This window comes from Carassius carassius, chromosome 13, assembly GCF_963082965.1.
Source record: "Carassius carassius chromosome 13, fCarCar2.1, whole genome shotgun sequence".
Classification (NCBI taxonomy): domain Eukaryota; kingdom Metazoa; phylum Chordata; class Actinopteri; order Cypriniformes; family Cyprinidae; genus Carassius; species Carassius carassius.
This window is the reverse complement of record NC_081767.1, coordinates 34,426,621-34,446,100: the sequence shown is the minus strand read 5'-3', so window position 1 is coordinate 34,446,100 and position 19,480 is coordinate 34,426,621. Positions and strand designations below refer to the sequence as shown.

At 37.4% G+C, this 19,480-nt stretch overlaps 1 protein-coding gene across 1 annotated transcript; it reads right to left on the bottom strand.

Annotated features, from left to right (window-relative positions):
• Nucleotides 1-14,658: 14,658 nt before the first annotated feature.
• LOC132156422 (cytochrome P450 1A1-like) lies at nucleotides 14,659-19,253 on the bottom strand. The gene is made up of 7 exons (XM_059565436.1): nucleotides 19,106-19,253; nucleotides 17,495-18,396; nucleotides 17,287-17,413; nucleotides 17,119-17,208; nucleotides 16,152-16,275; nucleotides 15,925-16,011; nucleotides 14,659-15,836 (listed from the first exon to the last, which is right to left on the bottom strand). The coding sequence occupies exons 2-7, from the start codon at nucleotides 18,332-18,334 to the stop codon at nucleotides 15,524-15,526; spliced, it is 1,581 nt and encodes a 526-aa protein (XP_059421419.1). The 5' UTR covers nucleotides 18,335-18,396; nucleotides 19,106-19,253; the 3' UTR covers nucleotides 14,659-15,523.
• Between the last annotated feature and the right edge of the window lie 227 nt (nucleotides 19,254-19,480).

Below are 19,480 nucleotides of genomic sequence, written 5' to 3'. Positions count from 1 at the left end.
AATATACATGTACATACATAAATGCTCATTTTAATATACCTGCCATACATTGTCAATTTGTATATTGTCAATCCTTACCCACCTATTTGTATATTTTTGTATTTTTTATTCCTTATTGTGTTTTTTGTTCTGTCACTGTTATGTTGCACTGCGGAGCTCTGTCACGAAAACAAATTCCTCGTATGTGTGAACATACCTGGCAATAAAGCTCATTCTGATTCTGATAAATATAATGTGATAGCTATAACACAAATTTATTGATGACTATAATGATAAATGTAATGATAAATATAACATATAACGCGATAGCTATGACACTAAATAAATCGATGACTATAATGATAAATGTAATGATAAATATAACATATAACGCGATAGCTATGACACTAAATAAATCGATGACTATAATGATAAATGTAACGATAAATATAACATATAACGCGATAGCTATGACACTAAATATATTGATGACTATAATGATAACTACACTAAACATAACATTTTATGATAACAATAAATAACTATAATGACAATGTTTACTATATTGATAACGATAACTATAATTATAACTACAATAATAACTGTAACGATAAGTATAAAAGAAATATAATGCTAATCATAAGGATAATTATAACAATGACTGAAATGATAACTATAATGAGAAATATAACCATAACTAAATAAAGTTAGAACTATAATGGTAACTTTTCTGATAAATGTAACGACAATTATAACAATAACAGTATCTTTATTTAAAGTGTGCGCTGTGGTTACTGCTTAAAATAGATGTCAATGTCAATTTTATCAGCTGAAAGAAAATATGTAGTATATATTTATATGACTAGATATCTTTATTTATTAATATAATTATAGAAGTACTTAATTGGAATATTATTAAAATAAAAATAAATATTATTACATAAAATAACATTTTATGTAATTTTACAGTAAAATACTGTTAAAAGCACAATTTTTTTTACAATAATAACAACATTCAACCTACAATTTACTGTAAAGCAAAAAACTGAATTTCCCACAATTCCCTATGTAACACTTTACATTTGATGCAATTTTGTTTAAATATAAATAGATTTCTTTCTTTTTATTTGTTTATTTATTTATTTTTTGTAAACTAAAAGCAACTGTGCACATTTAGAACCCATCCCAACCTTGGTAGATTTAAAAAAATAAATAAAACAATTAATAAAATAATAATAATAATGATGCCTTCAGCAGAATTCAAATGAGCCATTTTAATCTAGATTAATCTAGATTTATTCCAAGATTACAGGGAGATTAATCTAGATTTAAAAAATTAATCTATGGCCACCACTAATATATATATATATATATATATATATATATATATATATATATATATATATATATATACATTTATTATTTATTATTATTATTACTGTTTATTTATTTATTTTATATATATATAAGTTTTCACATTAGATCCATGTTCACGAGAAGTTTAGAGTTCCATCGAGATAATGTCCAAAAAACATACAGGCCAGGTTATAATTAGATTTCTTGATAATTTTTGTTATTAATAATATGCATTTTTTGGTTTTATGTTTAATTAAAAGGGGACATAACACACACATGAGCCCCGAAGGAGTGTATTTGACACAGTACAATAAAAAAAATTTGTATAAGAATCCAACTCTTTAATAGTGTAAATAACTCATGAAACAGCATTAGACCTCTCTTTTAATGCTAATTATTTTAGAGGCATTTTTGCTATGATAGTGCCTTGTGTGTGTGTAACATTTATTATAATACTCATAATGTTTATATAATAAATAAATAATGTATATATATATATATAAATGTATATATATATATAACTATTTGCCATGCTCTAAGTTACTCTAGTTCATCACGTGTCTCTTTTACGGTGTTCTTTTATGATGTTGATCAGTATATTATACAGATTCCATATAGAATTGAATACTTTAGATGCAATATTTTCATACCAATTAATGAAATATATAGTTTTTACCATAAATTTAGGTTCAGTCCAGCAAAATCTAAAATGTTGCTACTTTGTTTGTAACAATAAAGCTCTGGCACTTTTACAGTATGATGCAGAAACAGATTGTGAAGCTCTTTTTATGCTTGGTGTCGTCATACATCATCAATCGTGTCACGCAAACACATCCATGTCCTCGCGAGCATCACCCTGCGCTTCATCGAGTTACTCCAGCAGTGTGTGATCTCTCACAGGAGAAACGATCCTGGAAGAGATGAATGCGTTCACTGCATCCCGTTACACCGACCCTCGCGTCAGTAACGGAGCGTCTCCAGAGAGTCGCGTTCTCAGCGTGCGAGCGATCGGTGCGTCTCTGCAGAGATACACTTGTGTGCTAATGCGTGCTCAAACAAAGCAAGAAGAAAAAAAGAGGCTCGGTAAAAAAAAAAAAAAAACTGGAAAAACCTGGTGTTCAGCCCCAGCCCAGCTGAGCTCTCACGCTAACACAGTCTTGCACGCAGTGGCTCAGTCAGTGCCAGCCGCGCCGCGCTCTCACGCGACTCTCACCTCACGCTGTCACGTACTCACGCGCGCTCGGGACGCGTCGCCGCGCGCGTGCATGCACAGCTCCAGACCCCATGCTGATTAATCAATTAACCAATTAACTCGTGTGATCTGATGCTCGGTTTTCTGTAAGCGCATGCGCACCGGTGCAGATTAGATCTTCACCCAGGTCTGACAACGGCTTTCACATCACCAAGCCTTTAATACATTTTTCCATTTTTCATTTACTCTAACTTGATGTAGCTAATTTTTTTATTTTATATATTCACACACCACCGGCCAAAAGTTTGGGATCAGAACGGTTTTTTTACAGGAGTCTCTTCTGCTCATAAAGTCTGCGTTTATTTGATAAAAAATACAGGAAAAAAATCTAATATTGTGAAATATTATTATAATGTAAAATAAAAATTTTAGGTGTGAATCTGTGTTAAAGTGTAATTTATTTCTGTGATGCTCCGCTGTATTTTCAGCATCATTCCTCCAGTCTTCAGTGTCACATGATCTTCAGAAATCATGAAAATATGACGATTTATTATCAGTTGTGCTGCTTCAGATTGTTTTGGAACCTTTGATACTTTTTTTCAGGATTCTTTGATAAATAAAAAGTAAAAAAACAACAACATTTATTTAAAATAGCAATGTTTTCTAACAATATACACTACACAGTTCAAAAGTTTGCGGTCATTACATTTTTATTCTTTCTTTCTTTGAAATAAATTAAAACTTTTATTCAGCAAGGATGCGATAAATGTGATAAGAAGTGATAGCAAATATTTATATTGTTAGAAAATATTTAGATTTGGAATAAATGCTGTTCTTGTTAATGTTTTATTCATCAAAGAATCCTGAAAAAAAATAATCACAGTTTCCCCAAAAAAAATATTTGCTATATTAGAATCATATTATTCTGATTTCTGAAGATCATGTGACACTGAAGACTGGAGGAATGATGCTGAAAATACAGCAGAGCATCACAGAAATAAATTATATTAAAATATAAACCATTACTTTATTTTAGTGAATTAACATTTTGCAAGAATGTGTTTTTTCTGTATTTCTAAAAAAAATAAATAAATGCAAGCTTGGTGAGCAGAAAAGACTTTACCGACCCCAAACTCTTGACCGGCAGTGAATATATATATTTAAAATAAAATAATAACAAAATAAAATAAGAATAAAACGACTCAAACTTTAAATAAAATTTAAATGGATAATATAAAAATAAAAAGTAATTAGAAATATTCATTAAAACTATAACAGTACACAAATATTATTAGGTGAATCTCACAAAAAAAGTCACATTTTACACTAAAATCATACCGTAAAATGAGAAAAATTGAAAATTATATTTTGTACAAACAAAATTAACATTTGATCTTATTTTATCTTTATCATTTTATTAAAACTTTTAACATCTATGATTTTTTTTTGTACTGTGACACTATTTTCATGACAATTAAACACATGTATCTACACATTCACATTAATGTAACGCATCTGCATGCCTTCTGAGTTTTTTCTCATTATATGCTCATTATTTTAATACAGTAATTTTCAGGAAATCATTACTGTAATACAAATATATATATATATATATATATTTATAATTAAATCACTTTAATTTGAAGGAAGCACATGAAATGCTACCATGCATAAATCATATTTCATTGTTTTTCTCAGGTTTCAGTGATGACACCGGGGTTTTCTCCATCAGGCTGCTTTTTCTTTTGATTTTGGGGTGAAATGTGAGCCGGACATGTTCTTGGCAGTTTCGGTGAGATTCCCCCTTTTACCAGAAGTCCAGAGATTCACAGATACTGTTACACGAGAAAAGCTCGGATTTCATGACGTACAGCTCAGACCGAAAGCTGGAAGTTCCCCGGAATCTCCTCGGAGAGGAAAATTATCAATAAATCAATCTGAAAGTCCTAATAATTTCATGCTGATGTCACTCGAGTCTCATCCTTCCAGAAAACATCCCACTCGAGGATGCAGTAAATACATCATAATAAACTGATCACTATCAATATGCTGCACCAAAGATTTTATTCAATTCTTTATTGAAAAAAGCAAAAACAACTTTTCATTCCACACTTAAATCATCGTACTTGATCTTGTTCCATTACTCTTGAAAACAAGACTTCATGTGTTCATACGTTTATTCATAAAACACAAACGAAGGCTTTTTAGGGCCTGGAATGCATCAGCAGACAGCAACACATGACATCATCTCTCTATGTAAACATACAAACACATGACACAACTACTGACTTCTTTACCAGCCCAAAGTCAGTTTACAGTAAATCACTGCAGAGTTCCTCATCGATACCCGAGGAGCTGCTAGAGGACATCTGTTGAAACGCTCACAGGTTCTCACACTCCAGAGATTGACAGACGGTCGGAAAAAGTGTCAGCCAAGAACAACACCCACATGACAGCGAATCAAGCCAATCAAGAACAGGAAGGAAGCGACAGGAATATTAGGGCAAGGGCAAAACAACACCTGAAGTAAACTTCCAGCTTTTGAAACGGAGAGATGCGTGTGCAGAACTACCGGCGTGTGAAGAGAGGGCAGGAGAGTGCGTTTATGAGCTCACACAGGCTCCAAAACGGAAGAATTTCGAGGGATATTCCACAGTCTCTCTGTAATGAATCTGTTATCAGAAATATTCAGCTTTCAAACAGAAGGAAGTTTGTTTAGTCGATGTGTGTGTGTGTGTGCAATGGAGCTCTATGAGGCAAAACACTACACATTAAAATACTCGCTTCAAAAGATTATCGAAGACTTGAATGATTAAATCATTAACGGGGTCATGTTAAATATATATTTTTTGGTCAAAGACAAAAGAGCCGAAAGACTCTTTTATATTTGACTTATTTATAACCCTGTTAAAAGCAAAAGTTTCTTCTGCTCACCATGCAAGGCTGCATTTATTTGATCAAAAATACTGTAAAAATTGTGAAACATTATTACAATATAAAACAGCTGTTTTCTGTGTGAATCTCTGTTAAAGTGTAATTTATTTCTGTGATGCTCCGCTGTATTTTCAGCATCATTCCTCCAGTCTTCAGTGTCACATGATCTTCAGAAATCAGAATAATATGATGATTTACTGCTCGAGAAACATTTCTGATTATTATCAATGTTGAACACAGTCGTGCTGCACAATATTATTTTGATACGTTTAAATTTTTTTGCATTTACAGATGAATAAAAAGTTCAAAAGAACAGTTTATTTAAAACATTTTGGTTATTACAGTTAATAAAATAAAATATATAAAAAAATACTTAAATATATATATTATTACTTAGCTAAAAATTAACTAATATAATGTGATTTTTTTACTTAGTCTAACTTTATGTACTAAAACAACAAAAAAATACTTATATATTTATAAAAATGTATTTATATTTCTGCAAAACTATAACTTCTATAAATAACAACAAAATTTCCCCCCAAACGTTGTTTACTGGTTTCAAGCACAAAGAAACCGTAAGCAAAATACTAAATTTTAAACTAGAAGTTATGGAAAATATACAAATAAAACCATTCAAATGATTAATTAAAATGATGTTATTATCTTAATGATAATAAATCAACAACAGGGAACTAATATAACTGGGTGTATCTCAACAGAAGGTCTGATCAGAAAGAAATATCACTTTTGGTCAATGCAATGCATCCTTGATGGATAACAGCATTCAATTATTTAAATACTTAATACCAATTCTGACCCCAAACCTTTAAACGATGGTGTAAATAAATGATCAAGTTCTAGTGTCTGCACTTTTGAAAGCGTGCATATTCTAATGTTAAACGCCTCTTTGCATCCTTCAAATTCAGCATCTCTCATAAAGGTCAGTGCCAGATCAGATGGGCGCGTTTCTGAAGCCGTGAGGCCCTGTATAAGAGCCAGACCCAACCTCAGACTCTTTTGTCCTTTTGTATGCAGGACCTGGAGCGAGCAGCGGAGCCGAACATTGCGTGTGAAAAGAGCTGCCCTGCCCCTGTCCGTCTGCACCTCGGCCCCTGTGTAATTTGTGCATTAGCTGTTGGCCGGCGGCCCGCGAGGGAAGAGATTACACCAAAAAAAAAGGTAAACCGGCTTCTCAATCGATATCTTCTGCCCTCACCGGCACGCTGGGACGCACTCGACTTCATGTTGTGGGGAATTTCCTGTGCTGAGAATGAAAGAAGGAAAGAGAAAGAGAAAAGGGGAGAGACAGAGAGGCACGTAACCATGCAGCCTTGCATAACAGCTTCCTCTGGAGGGGAGAGGGCGCTGTTTATTGATCTTAGTCACACGCATATTATAAAGAGGAACTTTGGTATAGACTGTTAGCACGCTATGGGAATCTTTGGAGGTCGCGCTGCAAACAGAGCCGCTATCAGCAAAGGGAAATGCCAATGAAGATGCCAGAAAGCAGCGCTGATAACCAACCGCTCATCCAGCGTCCTGCTGGGAGTCGTTCTCCCATTCAGGAAAAGTTCCTGGAAAAGCCTTGGACTGAAAGCAGCCGGATTGCTCTGAAGGGAACAAACGGCGTGGTAAAGCGTATCACTAATTGTGCTCGAAGCCAAAGGTCACCTGATATAATCACGGCCTGTTCAAAACTCCACTGAACACCGTCGGCGGCTTTAATCGTCCTCAATCATTAATCGCTGCAGGGTCTGTAATAACAGACTCAGATGATAGTAACAGTGGATCATGTGACAGCTGGATGCCTCTTACACAAACATCTCAACCCACACTAGATTATATTTCTGCACTTTAACAGGAATATCTGGATTCTAAACGAACACACAGCTCATTTGAAGTGGTGTTGGATTGCATCTCGTTTGATCGAAGGGAGAGTCGTGATTTAGAATAGAATAGAACATGATATATCAAAATAAAGGAGAATAGAACAGAACAAATTATATATTAGAATAGAATAGAATTAAATAGAACAGGACATGACAGAATAAAATATAATAGAAGAGGATATACATAAACAGAATAGAATAGAACATAAGGGTTTAGAATAGAATGGAATAAAATAGGACACAACAGGATAAAATAAAGTACAACAAAAATTTACAGAGCAAAATAAAACAGAACCGGACATATTAAAATAGAATAGAACGGAATAGAATAGAACAGAACAGAACAGGACATAATATGATTTAAAAAAAAAGAGTAGAACAAAACAGAACAGGATAAATCAAAATAAAATAGAACAGAATGTAAAAAATGAATAGAATAGAATGGAAGGGCTTTGTTGAACAGTGAGCTGTATAGAACCGCAAGCAAAACAGAATATATATATAGAATATGTAATACAAAAAATATATATGTATATAGAAGATATAATAGGATATATCCTATCAAAACAAAACAGAACAGAATATATAAAAAATAAAATAGAACAAAATGGAATATGAGATATTAGAATAGAATGGAACAAAACAGATTAAATGAGAACAGGACATAACAGCATATAAGTGTTACAATTAAGGGGTGTGCTAAACGAAAAACTAAAGAGCTTGAGGAGGATAGTGACCAAAATGAGGAGTTTACTGAAGAAAACGAAGGAGAATAACAGACAATATACTATATGACACAAATAGGTTAAGTTACATACAATACAATACACAGCATTAACATTCAGATGCACATTCAGGTTAGGTTACAATACAATACACATTCACATTCAATCACGGACAAGGGAGAACTGAACAGACCGGGTATATAAACACACAGAAGGTAATGAGGGAACTGGAGACAGGTGGGGAATAATCAATTAACAAAACTAGAACAGGAAGAAGACCAAATAAGGGAACAGAAAGTTCATAAACGTAACAGTTCGCCCCCTCCCGAAACGGTGCATCCTCGCACCGCAAGAGGAATACCAGCGGAGGGAGGGTGGGGGTTCTGGACGCGGGTGAGGAGCAGGCAAGGGTCGGTGAAGAGGGAGCATGGAGGTAGGGACCAGGGCAGAGTGGATGGAGGGAGGAGCAGCCCGGAGCAGGAGGAGCCAGATGGTCCTCCGGAGACCAGCCAGGACGGAGATCCATGGTGGAGTCGACGGCGGGAGGAGCCATGGCGGAGAATGGCCCGACGACACCAGGGGGCCGACAGGCGGAGACTGCACCGGTGGGTGAGGAGCCCAAGATGGAGCAGCACAGTCGCAGAGCCAGGGTGACGTCGAGGGTCTGGAGGGCCTAGGTGGAGCAGAAGGCTCAGGCGACCAAGGCGGAGGCGGGGTCCTGGAAGACCACTGTGGAGCCGGAGTGACTGAGGATGGAGGTGGAACCAGAGGGAAGGAGGAGCCTGACAGAGCCGGAGGGATGGAGTGATGAGGTGAAGCCAGAGGAGTGGAGTCCCGAGGCGGCGGATGGTCGACGACTGACCAAGGTGGAGCCGGAGGGATGAGGGAGCCCGGTGGAGTAGGTGGGATGCCAGGCCACGGTGGAGACGAGGGAGCTAAGAGCCAAGGCGGAGCCGCTGGGTCGAAGGACCGAGGAGGAGTCCAGGGCTCGGAGGCTGGAGGGGGAGACAGGGCCTTAACACGCCAAGGCGGAGCTGGAGACTGGTAGTCCAGCGGCGAACCATTGCGCCCAGATGGCTCAGACTGAGGGTGAGCTGCGGGACTGACTGGCACCAGCAGAGATGACGTCGAGGAACTGGCTGGTCTAGGAGGAGGAGAGAGGAGAGGAGACACAGGAGATTCAAGGCTGGGTGGAACCAGCGGAGACACAGGAAATTCAGAGCTGGGTGGAACCAGCAGAGACACAGGAAGTTTAGAGCTGGGCGGAACCAGCGGAAGTGGAGCAGAGGGACTGGCAGGTCTAGGAGGAGGTAGGAGAGGGAGGCTGGGAGGGAACACAGGAAATTCAGAGCTGGGCAGAACCAGCGGAGAAACAGAAAACTTAGTGCTGGGCGGAACCAGCAGAGATGGAGCAGAGGAACTGACTTGAGGAGGCAGGAGTGGGAGACTGAGAGGGTATACAAGGGGATCAGGGCTGGATGGAACCAGCGGAGAAACAGAAAATTCAGGGCATACCTCCATAGACCAGTCCATAAGATCCAATAGTTGCTCCATATAATTTCCCGAGACCGAAAACAGCTCACCCTCAGATGAGGAAGTGTGGGCAGGGCGTTCCTCCACGCCATCCATCTCCACTAAGACTCCCACGACGCACGGTGTTGCCGGCTCACGCACCTGGTCAGTCGCGCTCTCGACGTCCTGCACCCTGTCGGTGATTGGCTCCGGCTCTGCGGCTGCGGTGGGCTCTGGCTCCGTGCGGCTTGATGGTGGCTGGCTGGTCTCTGGGTCAGGAGTGTGGCTGGAGATATCCTCTTCGGTGGTGCAGATGGTCCATGAAGATCCATTTTTCTCCAGCACCCACTCCACGAAAGCGGCGAAATCCTCTCGGGGACCGTTCGCTGGCAGGCATGCCTTACACCGCTCGCTCAGGCCGGTGTAGAAGAACTTAGAGAGCGAGCGGTCGGGGAAGAGGGTAAGGCACGCCAGATCGAGAAAGTCCCTGGTATAGTCCTCCAGCGAACGGTCCAGTTGCTCCAGGCACAGGAGACGGACTGCTGGAATGGCCATTCCGGGAGAGGGAAGAAAACAAACCAAAAAGAAAGAAAAACGCTGCTAACTAAACTGTTTACTGTCTGTGATTCTGTTACAATTAAGGGGTGTGCTAAACGAAAGACTAAAGAGCTTGAGGAGGATAGTGACCAAAATGAGGAGTTTACTGAAGAAAACGAAGGAGAATAACAGACAATATACTATATGACACAAATAGGTTAAGTTACATACAATACAATACACAGCATTAACATTCAGATGCACATTCAGGTTAGGTTACAATACAATACACATTCACATTCAATCACGGACAAGGGAGAACTGAACAGACCGGGTATTTAAACACACAGAAGGTAATGAGGGAACTGGAGACAGGTGGGGAATAATCAATTAACAAAACTAGAACAGGAAGAAGACCAAATAAGGGAACAGAAAGTTCATAAACGTAACAATAAGAGCATATATGAAAATAAAACAGAATAGAACAGAACATAACATTTTTAGAACAGAAAAGAAATGAACAGAACAGAACAAAATAAAATAGAACAAAACATGATATACTAGAATAGAACAGCATAGAACAGAATAAAATAATACAGAATAGAACAGGGTATATCAAAATAAAATAGAACCGAACCGAACGTAAGATATTAGAATAGAACAGGTTATATTAAAATACAATAGAACAGAAAATGATAAAATAGACTTCAACAGAATAGAACAGGACAGAATAAAATAGAACAGGACATAACTTGATAAAATTAAGAATAGAATAGATAAAATAAATTAGAAGAGCATATATGAAAATAAAACACAGAACATAAGATTTTAGAATAGAATATAATAGGACACAACAGTAAAAAATAGAATAGAACAGAAATGAACAGAAATGAACAGAATAGAACAGGATATATTAGAACAGAATAGAACAGAACAGGACAGAGAAGAACAGAACAAAATATAGAACAGGATATTTCAAAATAAAATAGAACCGAACAGAGCGTAAGATATTAGAATATATGTGATGTGATGTCATGATGATGATGATGATGATAATGAAGATCATCGCCCCAACATTTTCAATCTCAGGAATCTTCATATCGTTGGACTCCGTCTCACTGTGTGAATGAGGGAGACACCGTCTGCAGCCACAGGAAGTGACATCATAATCATCGCCATCATGATAAACTCATGATGGTGATGATGATGATGATGATGTCACTTCCTGTGGTGACAGTAAGACCATACTATTAATTTTATACTTCTAAGATTTTAAAGTATTCACATAATATTTAAGACACTTTAAAGCAGGGATTTTCAATCTTTCAAAGCCACAAAACTCCAAATATGATCCTCCTCATGTGACGGACTCCATCATGAATTGTACATTTTCATGTATTATTATATAGTAAATACTATAAGATTTTAACATTTTATTTGTAAATTATAGTATAATATCTATTAAGGCACATTAGGTTTTTGGCTACACAATATTGTACTGTACTCTAAAATTTATGATGTATTTATTATTTATCTAAATCTATTTTTATTGTTAACTTATTTATTTTAATCTAATTTGTATGATTTATTTTAACCTATTTTTTATGGCTAACTTAATTTGCATTGTTTCATTTGAGCTAACTTTTATTTATTTCTATTTGTAGATTTTATTATATATTTATTTATTTATTCGTAGTTTTTCTTTAAACTTTTCCAGTTTGAAAAGCCCCTGGGTTAAATAATTACTGTGTCACTATGTCACTGTGTCACAAAAAAAGTACCATGTTATTCTTGGAAGAACATAAAAATAGTTCCATGTAAATATATTTCCAAATACCATAGTATTACCACATGATATCAGTGTACCGTGGTACTTCTGTAAAAACAAAAACGGTATTTACTGTGATTTATTGTGATTGCCAAGTGATTGTGTAATTCATCAGGGAAATGCCAAACATAAACTGTCGCTTTAGTGCTCATCATCCCATGCTGGTCTCCTCAAATTACCGATTAATCAATCATTCTAAATTAAAACAACCAGTCGCTTGCCTGATGTAAGTGAGTTTTCTGTGTCAACTCGAAACTACAACGTCGTGTGTTTGATTGCTGTCCAGCGCTGTCGCGCGTCGATGACGTCACGCCCGGAGAGCGACTCTTCTGCTGGAATTAAGTTAAGTTTAGTTTATTGTTCTATAAAGCACATGTAGAAAACATCAGATGTTGAAACCAACGTGCTGAATAGGAAATATAAAACACAAATCAAACAAAATAAAAGAATAGACAATAATAATAATAAAAATAATAATATTTAAAAAAAAAACAATACACAGAATCTCATAGATTACAGATTGCATCTAGACGGATGTAGCATACTGTTACTTCCTCCACAGTCGAAAATCTAGGTGTTATGTATATTAGACAGCAACTTGTCTTTTGAAAACCATATATCTTATTTTACAAAAACAGCATAATTCCATCTTAGAAACGTTGCCAAGCTATGAAACATGTTACCTGTTTCTGATGCAGAAAATAGTTCATGCATTCATGACCTCTAGACTGGACTATTGTAATGCACTTCTAGGTGGTTGTCCTGCTTCTTCAATAAACAAGCTACATGTCGTCCAAAATGCAGCAGCTAGAGTCCTTACGAGGTCAAGAAAATATCATATTACCCCAATTTTACAGTCTCTGCACTGGCTACCTATTAAGTTCTGTCTCAGTTACAAATTATCATTACTTACCTATAAGGCCCTAAATGGTTTAGCTCCTGCGTACCTAACTAGCCTTCTACCACGCTACAATCCATCACGCACCCTAAGGTCACAAAACGCTGGACCTTTGGTAGTTCCTAGGATAGCAAAGTCCACTAAAGGAGGTAGAGCTTTTTCACATTTGGCTCCCAAACTCTGGAATAGCCTTCCTGATAATGTTCGGGGTTCAGACACACTCTCTCTGTTTAAATCTAGATTAAAAACACATCTCTTTAGCCAAGCATTCACATAATGTGTCTAATAACCCTGTACTTCAGTTATCTGATCAAATGCACATTAACATTCCTTTTGCTTGGGTTGAACACATAATGCTTTGCTTAGTTGGAACAACACATACCCTAGTTTTTCTGTATTTCCGTTTTGTTTCGTTTCTGTATTTCCATTTCTGTTTCTGTAACTAGGAATTACACAAGCTTCAGTCTATACCTGAGATGACCGAACACCTGAGAAGAGATGATGCCAACCCACAGACAACATACAAACTACATGAACTAATTTTGCTATAAGTTCGATTGCAACATAAAATCAATGCTGTTAATAGTGTTCACCGTCTGTTTGATTACGTCAACTGCTTGATTTTTACTGTACATTTCTGCCATATGGACATCAACTTACATAATCACCACTGACAAGCTATTACTAAATATAATGTAGAAAGTTTCATTTTCTGTAAAGCTGCTTTGCAACAATTTGCATTGTGTAAAGCGCTAGACAAATACAATTTAATTGAATTGAACAATGTGCAAAACACACAAATGTACAAATGAAAAATTTACACCCTCAGGAAGAATTAAATGCAAAGAGCAGATCTAATATAACTAATATAATATAAACTTCCATCTTTATTTGACCCTCTAACTGTAGCACTCTCTATTCTAATTCTATTCTTAAAAAAACACGTCCCTTTTAGACTTGTTTTCATAAAAAACAACAACTAGCTTTATAATCTTTTTGTATTCTGTTTTCGATTCATTTACTATACAAAAGAAGCACAAAAAAGACATAGCTTGCTCTATTCTTTTTCTATTCTATCTGTTTTCTTTTTATTTATTATATTATAAAGCTAACTGAAACTTGTTATAGCACTTGTATATCATTGCTCTTTTGTTAGTTTTGATTGCTTCCATTGTTCTCATTTGTAAGTCACTTTGGATAAAAGCGTCTGCTAAATGACTAAATGTAAATGTAATGTAAACTGGACAGAGAACCGCTGTTGTTTTAACAGGAAGATACTGTAAATCTGAGTGTCATCAACAGAGAAATGATAAGATAAGTTGTGTCTCTGTATAATAGGACTAAGGGACATCATATATAATGCAAAAAGAAGAGGAACCAAAATAGAACCCTGTGGAACACCATGAGAGATTTGAGCACAAGATGAGAAACATTCCCCCTACAGTATGTTAACAGAAAAAGTTTAACGTGTTTCACAGGAAACAACAAAATTGTGTGGTTTTACCTTTTTTTTGCGCAATACATTGACAATTCCATGCTTTTTTTTTTTAAATGTGCAATGGTAATATACTATTTTTTTTCTGGTTCCTACTATAAAACCACGTCTTTTCATATTTCTATGGTTTTCTTTGTAGTAACTTTGAGAGTCATGTGTGCAGTGTTAGATAAATATGGCCATTATTCACTACTATGGTATAACCAGTTGATTCCTGCCACAGTACAATAAATCAACCAGTGATTCACAGAAAAGTCTTGATTTTAGATACATTTCTGTAACTCTCTTTAAACAGGGACAGACAGACGCATTCACAATTAAAGTTTTTTTATTCATTTGGCAATCATAAATAGGTTATGCAAAAACAATGCACCTGTTTGTAGAGCATATATGAGACCATATTTGCAGGCATTATTAATTGTAGTACTTCAGACATTAATTTCATGACATCCTTCATCATACAAAACATTAAGCACCTGCCACAAAAAGTATCATGTCATAGAGACAATTAAACAACAAAAACATTATTCAGGGAAGAAAATTTGATCTAGAATGATTTCGAATGTCCAGAAGCACCTTGATAAATACAAAAAAGTATATATAAATCTACAGCAGTCTGTACAAACGTAAGATCAGGCACATTAAAAAATGTGCACAGTAAAAGTGGCTGTACATTTACAAGTGGATCACATTTTGGGATCGTAATCAAACAGAAAATAGCTTCAGTGTATGTCGTCCAGCAGATTTGAGGAATCTGTATTAAGCTTATGACAAAAGACATTCTTTTGATAGACTGGCACAAAAGCAGCATATGGCGCATGAGCTGCGGCAGGCACTCATTGTTATCTGTGCACTATATTTGGAAGCACAAATATGTTATCAGCATCAGCATTCGAGTTTTGAAAGGATGAACCCATGCAAACACGCATGTGCATATGAAAACATAGATGTATGTACATGATAAAGCCACATGCAGACACTTGGTTATGAGCATTGCGGTCCAGCATGATTGAAATAACTGCAGTAAAATGCACCGGATGCCTTGGCCTGAATCACAATCAAACATCTTTCAAATATTTGGCTTTGTGAGTTGACTGCGAGGTCTGCACCGAACCAGAATCAGAAGTAACAGCGCTGCGGATTTCAGCTCAAACTATGATGACTGTTTTGTCAGATCAGGCCGCAGTGCCGGGCAATTCGAAGCCGGGTTGTGGCGTGATGCGCAGCATACAGCGCTTGTGTTTCATGGTCAGCCCGTACTCTGGCGTCATATCCAGCATTTCTCCCGGCATCCCGCTGAACTTTAACCTCTGGAGAAGGATGGCCATGAACAGGAAGACCTCGGCACGTCCGATGGACTCTCCGATGCAGCGCCGCTTCCCAAGCCCAAAAACCAACACCTTCTCTCCTTCAATCTTGTTCAGTTCTGTACCGTCTGCGGTGAGGAATCGGTCCAGATTGAAGCTTGACGGATCCTTCCACAGTTCTCTGCAAGAAGAAACAGACGGTTCAGCTTTGTTTAAGAGCACATTGCACCATTTACCAACCACATTTAAGTCATTACAAAAAAACTTACGGGTCATGGTTGACTTGCCACTGGTTTACAAACACACAGGTGTCTTTAGGAATGAAATATCCATTGAGCGACGTGTCTTTAGACGTACTAAAAGAAAAAAAAAACACAAGCAGTCATTGGCTCGGCCAACTTTGGTAAACACAGCAACATTGTTTACAGGCATCCTTCTTTGGTAACTCAATTCACATGTGGTTTTATTTAATGCAATGACACCGTTCTCAACTCACCAGTGAGGAATGGTGAAAGGAAGGAAGGACGAATGGCGGAAGATCTCCAGAATAAAGGCCTCAAGAAGTGGCAAGTCCGTTCTGTCTGACAAACGTGGCGTTCGATCCATTCCGATCTTTTCTCCTAGAAAGATTTTAGACTGGATTTTAGATCTAGACTATTAAAATAGAGATTCTTTATTGGTATCAGTGGTTCAATGAAGAACCTTTAACAACCATGCACTGATAAAAATAAAGGTTACAAAAGACACAGCAATGACATTTTTTTCATACTGCGTGGAACATTTAAAAAAATCTGAAGAAACTTTTTTTACTTTAAAGTACCTTTTTTTGCATTAGAAAGGTTATATGGACATAAAAGGTTCTTCATGAAACCATCGATGCCAATAAAGGACACTAATAAGATTCTTTATAGTGGAATATTTCTTTAGATTATCAAAATGTTCTTCTGGCTACATTTAAGGACTGAACACCGAATGGTTCCAAATTGGTTCTTCAATGGCAAAAATCCAGTTATGAAGAGTATTTTTTAACAGTGAACCATATTTTAACACACTTAAGAATAAAGCATTCAAAAGGGGGTTTTCACATCAATGCCATAGAAGAGCCAATCTGGGTTCCCAAAATAACCTTTTAGTGAATAGTTCTTTAAAGAACATTGTAGAGAACATTTAAACAATGTAAAGAACATTTAGTCCAATGGAAAGTTTCCATAGATTCCTTATGGAATCATCAATTCCTAATAAAGAACCTTTACCACTGTAAACTCTTAGAAATAAGGGTTCTTTATAAGCATCGATAAATAACATTTAACAAACTTATAAGATTCTTTAAAAAGGAAAAGTTTCTTTAGATTTTTAATAGGTACCTTGAGGAACAAAAGAGGTTCTCATTTGGAAAAAACGTCTCTTGGAACCTTTTTTTTAAGAGTGCATCTATAAAGATAGACATTGAGAGAGAAACTCACTCAGCTCTCTTTGCAGTCGTTCCTGGATCTCAGGGTAGGCCACTAGATAGACGACACCCCAAGACAGAGCCGTACTGATAGTGTCGAAACCTGTCAATGAGCACAGACGCACTTTAGTATCACGCAGAGATCGGAGACAGAAAATCATTGGGCTATCTCTGCACTCACCAGCTCCGAATAGGTCATTGACGATTCCGACGATCTTCTCATCGGACACTTGCACGTTTGAGTTCTCGTCCAGTTTCCGGTCTTCGCAGTGGTTGATGAGCGAATCGGTGATGTCTCTGATGTTGTCCTGAAATACATATCACATATGATGAGCTACACGGAGCATTAAATTGAAAGAGAACTGACGGACACGTCTGAGATCGCCCACCTTGTTGAAAGTGTCGTAATGGTTATTGACCATCTTCTTCATCAACTTGCTGAAGCGAGCGTTGATGGCCACGAACTTCTTCATCATCGTGCTGGGCAGGATACGCAAGAAAGGGATGAAATCCGCAGGATTGCCACTTCCCACGATCTTCCCGAACTCGTCGCTCAAATTGACCAAGCTCACCAGCTCGTCGTCGTCGTGGCTGTAGCGCTGTCCGAAGCAGATCCCGCAGATCACGTTGGCCACAGACACCACGATGTGCCGGAAGGGATCGAAACTCCCGTCGGCCTTCATGACGCTGTGAAGCCTTTCAATTAGATAGAGACCTTCCTTGCTGATGTGCTCCTCAAGGGCACATGAATACTCTGAGCTTTCGGCTTGCACTGTGGAAAATGTCCGCAGGGCGCTGAGGGCCAGCTTGCGACGGGCGCGCCAGACACCCACCTGATCCGTACTAAAGGCCAGGCTCTTTCCGTCGCTGATGAACTTGCTGCTGTAGAGATCCGGACGTCCGGCGAACTCATCGCCTTGTTTGAGGAGAGCTTGACGGATCACGTCGTTTCCGCTGAGTACTACAACGGGACGCATCCCGATCTGGATCTGGAAGACAGGGCCGTAGAACTTACTCATAGCGGTCAGGCTCAGATGTGGGTTGTTTCCCACTTCCAGGACATTTCCGATGATGGGAAGAGGCTTCGGTCCCGGCAGCTTCTGGAGCCCTTCTGGGATCTTAGTACGCATGAGGCGCATGAGGAGATACACCACACATATCGTGATGATGGCCACGAGGCTCTCAGACACAGAAATCGGCCCCAAAATGGGAAGAACTGTAAGAGGCATGGTTATCTTCCTTTGTTGTGTTTCCTTCAACAATCTTTGCTCTTGCAGACAATACAGGTTACCTGTTTAAAACAAAGGAGCAATCAATAAAACTGACTGTTAAATTTAGAGAACGAGGGAATAGTGCAGTAACACGTCTTGCATGAATAATAATGAAAAAGGTGTCTTTCTGCAACCTGTTTTTTTGTAATGTTCCATTGCATATGCATGCAACAGCTTTTTTAGTGCGTGCATGGAACTAACTGATCTATTTTTGCAGTGTAATCAATGCACGTTGTTTGGTTATTTACATTTTGCGAAATTCATTAATGATAAACTACACATGGAGCGATCTGTCTCAAGGTCAGAAAACATACCTGAGACCCACGTGCACACACCTTTATACACACTCATGCATGCAGTGCAACTTACGTTTTTTAGATCATACAGTGATATATGGAAAAAAAGCTTTCTGAATAAACATCAACATGTTATGTGTTAGTCAATTAAATATATGAATGTGTGTGTATGTGTGTGTCTGTGTGTGTGTGTGTGTGTATGTGTGTGTGTATACCCACATTTAAAAAAAACATATATCTATATATACTTACACCCAGATACATTCTCTTTTTTAAATATAATATGTATATTATCTAAAAACTCATGCACATCAAGAACAAGACACAAGAAAAGAAGACGTAAAGTGAGTTTTTTTGGGAAAAAATGTTGAATTGGTTTCTGCAAATATAATAAATATTTTCTAAAAGAAAGAAGCATTGACTTTAATCTTACCCCGAGCGATCCGAGGAAACTTTCTTCTGTTCTCAGCTGAATTTGTCTGTCCAGAGTCAATTAGCTCCAGAGGAGTGCAGCAGTATTCCAGCGGGGAAATCTTTTATAGAGAAGAGCTCGTGGCGATTGGTTGCTCTTCTCGTGACGTCACGAAGCGCCGGAGACTTTGTTAATGGGAGAGAAACAGAGATAGGAGTGAGATTAAGAGTGATCGACTATTAAGAGTGATTACACTTAACATTAACGGAGAAAATAAAAAAACTGCGAGAATAATTATTGAGACTGAGTGCTTTTCCATTTCCAAACACACACATATCAAAATTTTATATATATATATATATATATATATATATATATATATATATATATATATAT

Coding starts and splice junctions, on each gene's coding strand:
- LOC132156422 (XM_059565436.1), bottom strand. CDS start 18,334: ATGCCTCTTACAGTTCTTCCCATTTTGGGGCCGATTTCTGTGTCTGAG. Junction 17,209..17,286: donor CAATGACCTATTCGGAGCTG/GTGAGTGCAGAG, acceptor GCTCATTGACAG/GTTTCGACACTATCAGTACG. Junction 16,276..17,118: donor ACGACTGCAAAGAGAGCTGA/GTGAGTTTCTCT, acceptor AAATCTTTCTAG/GAGAAAAGATCGGAATGGAT.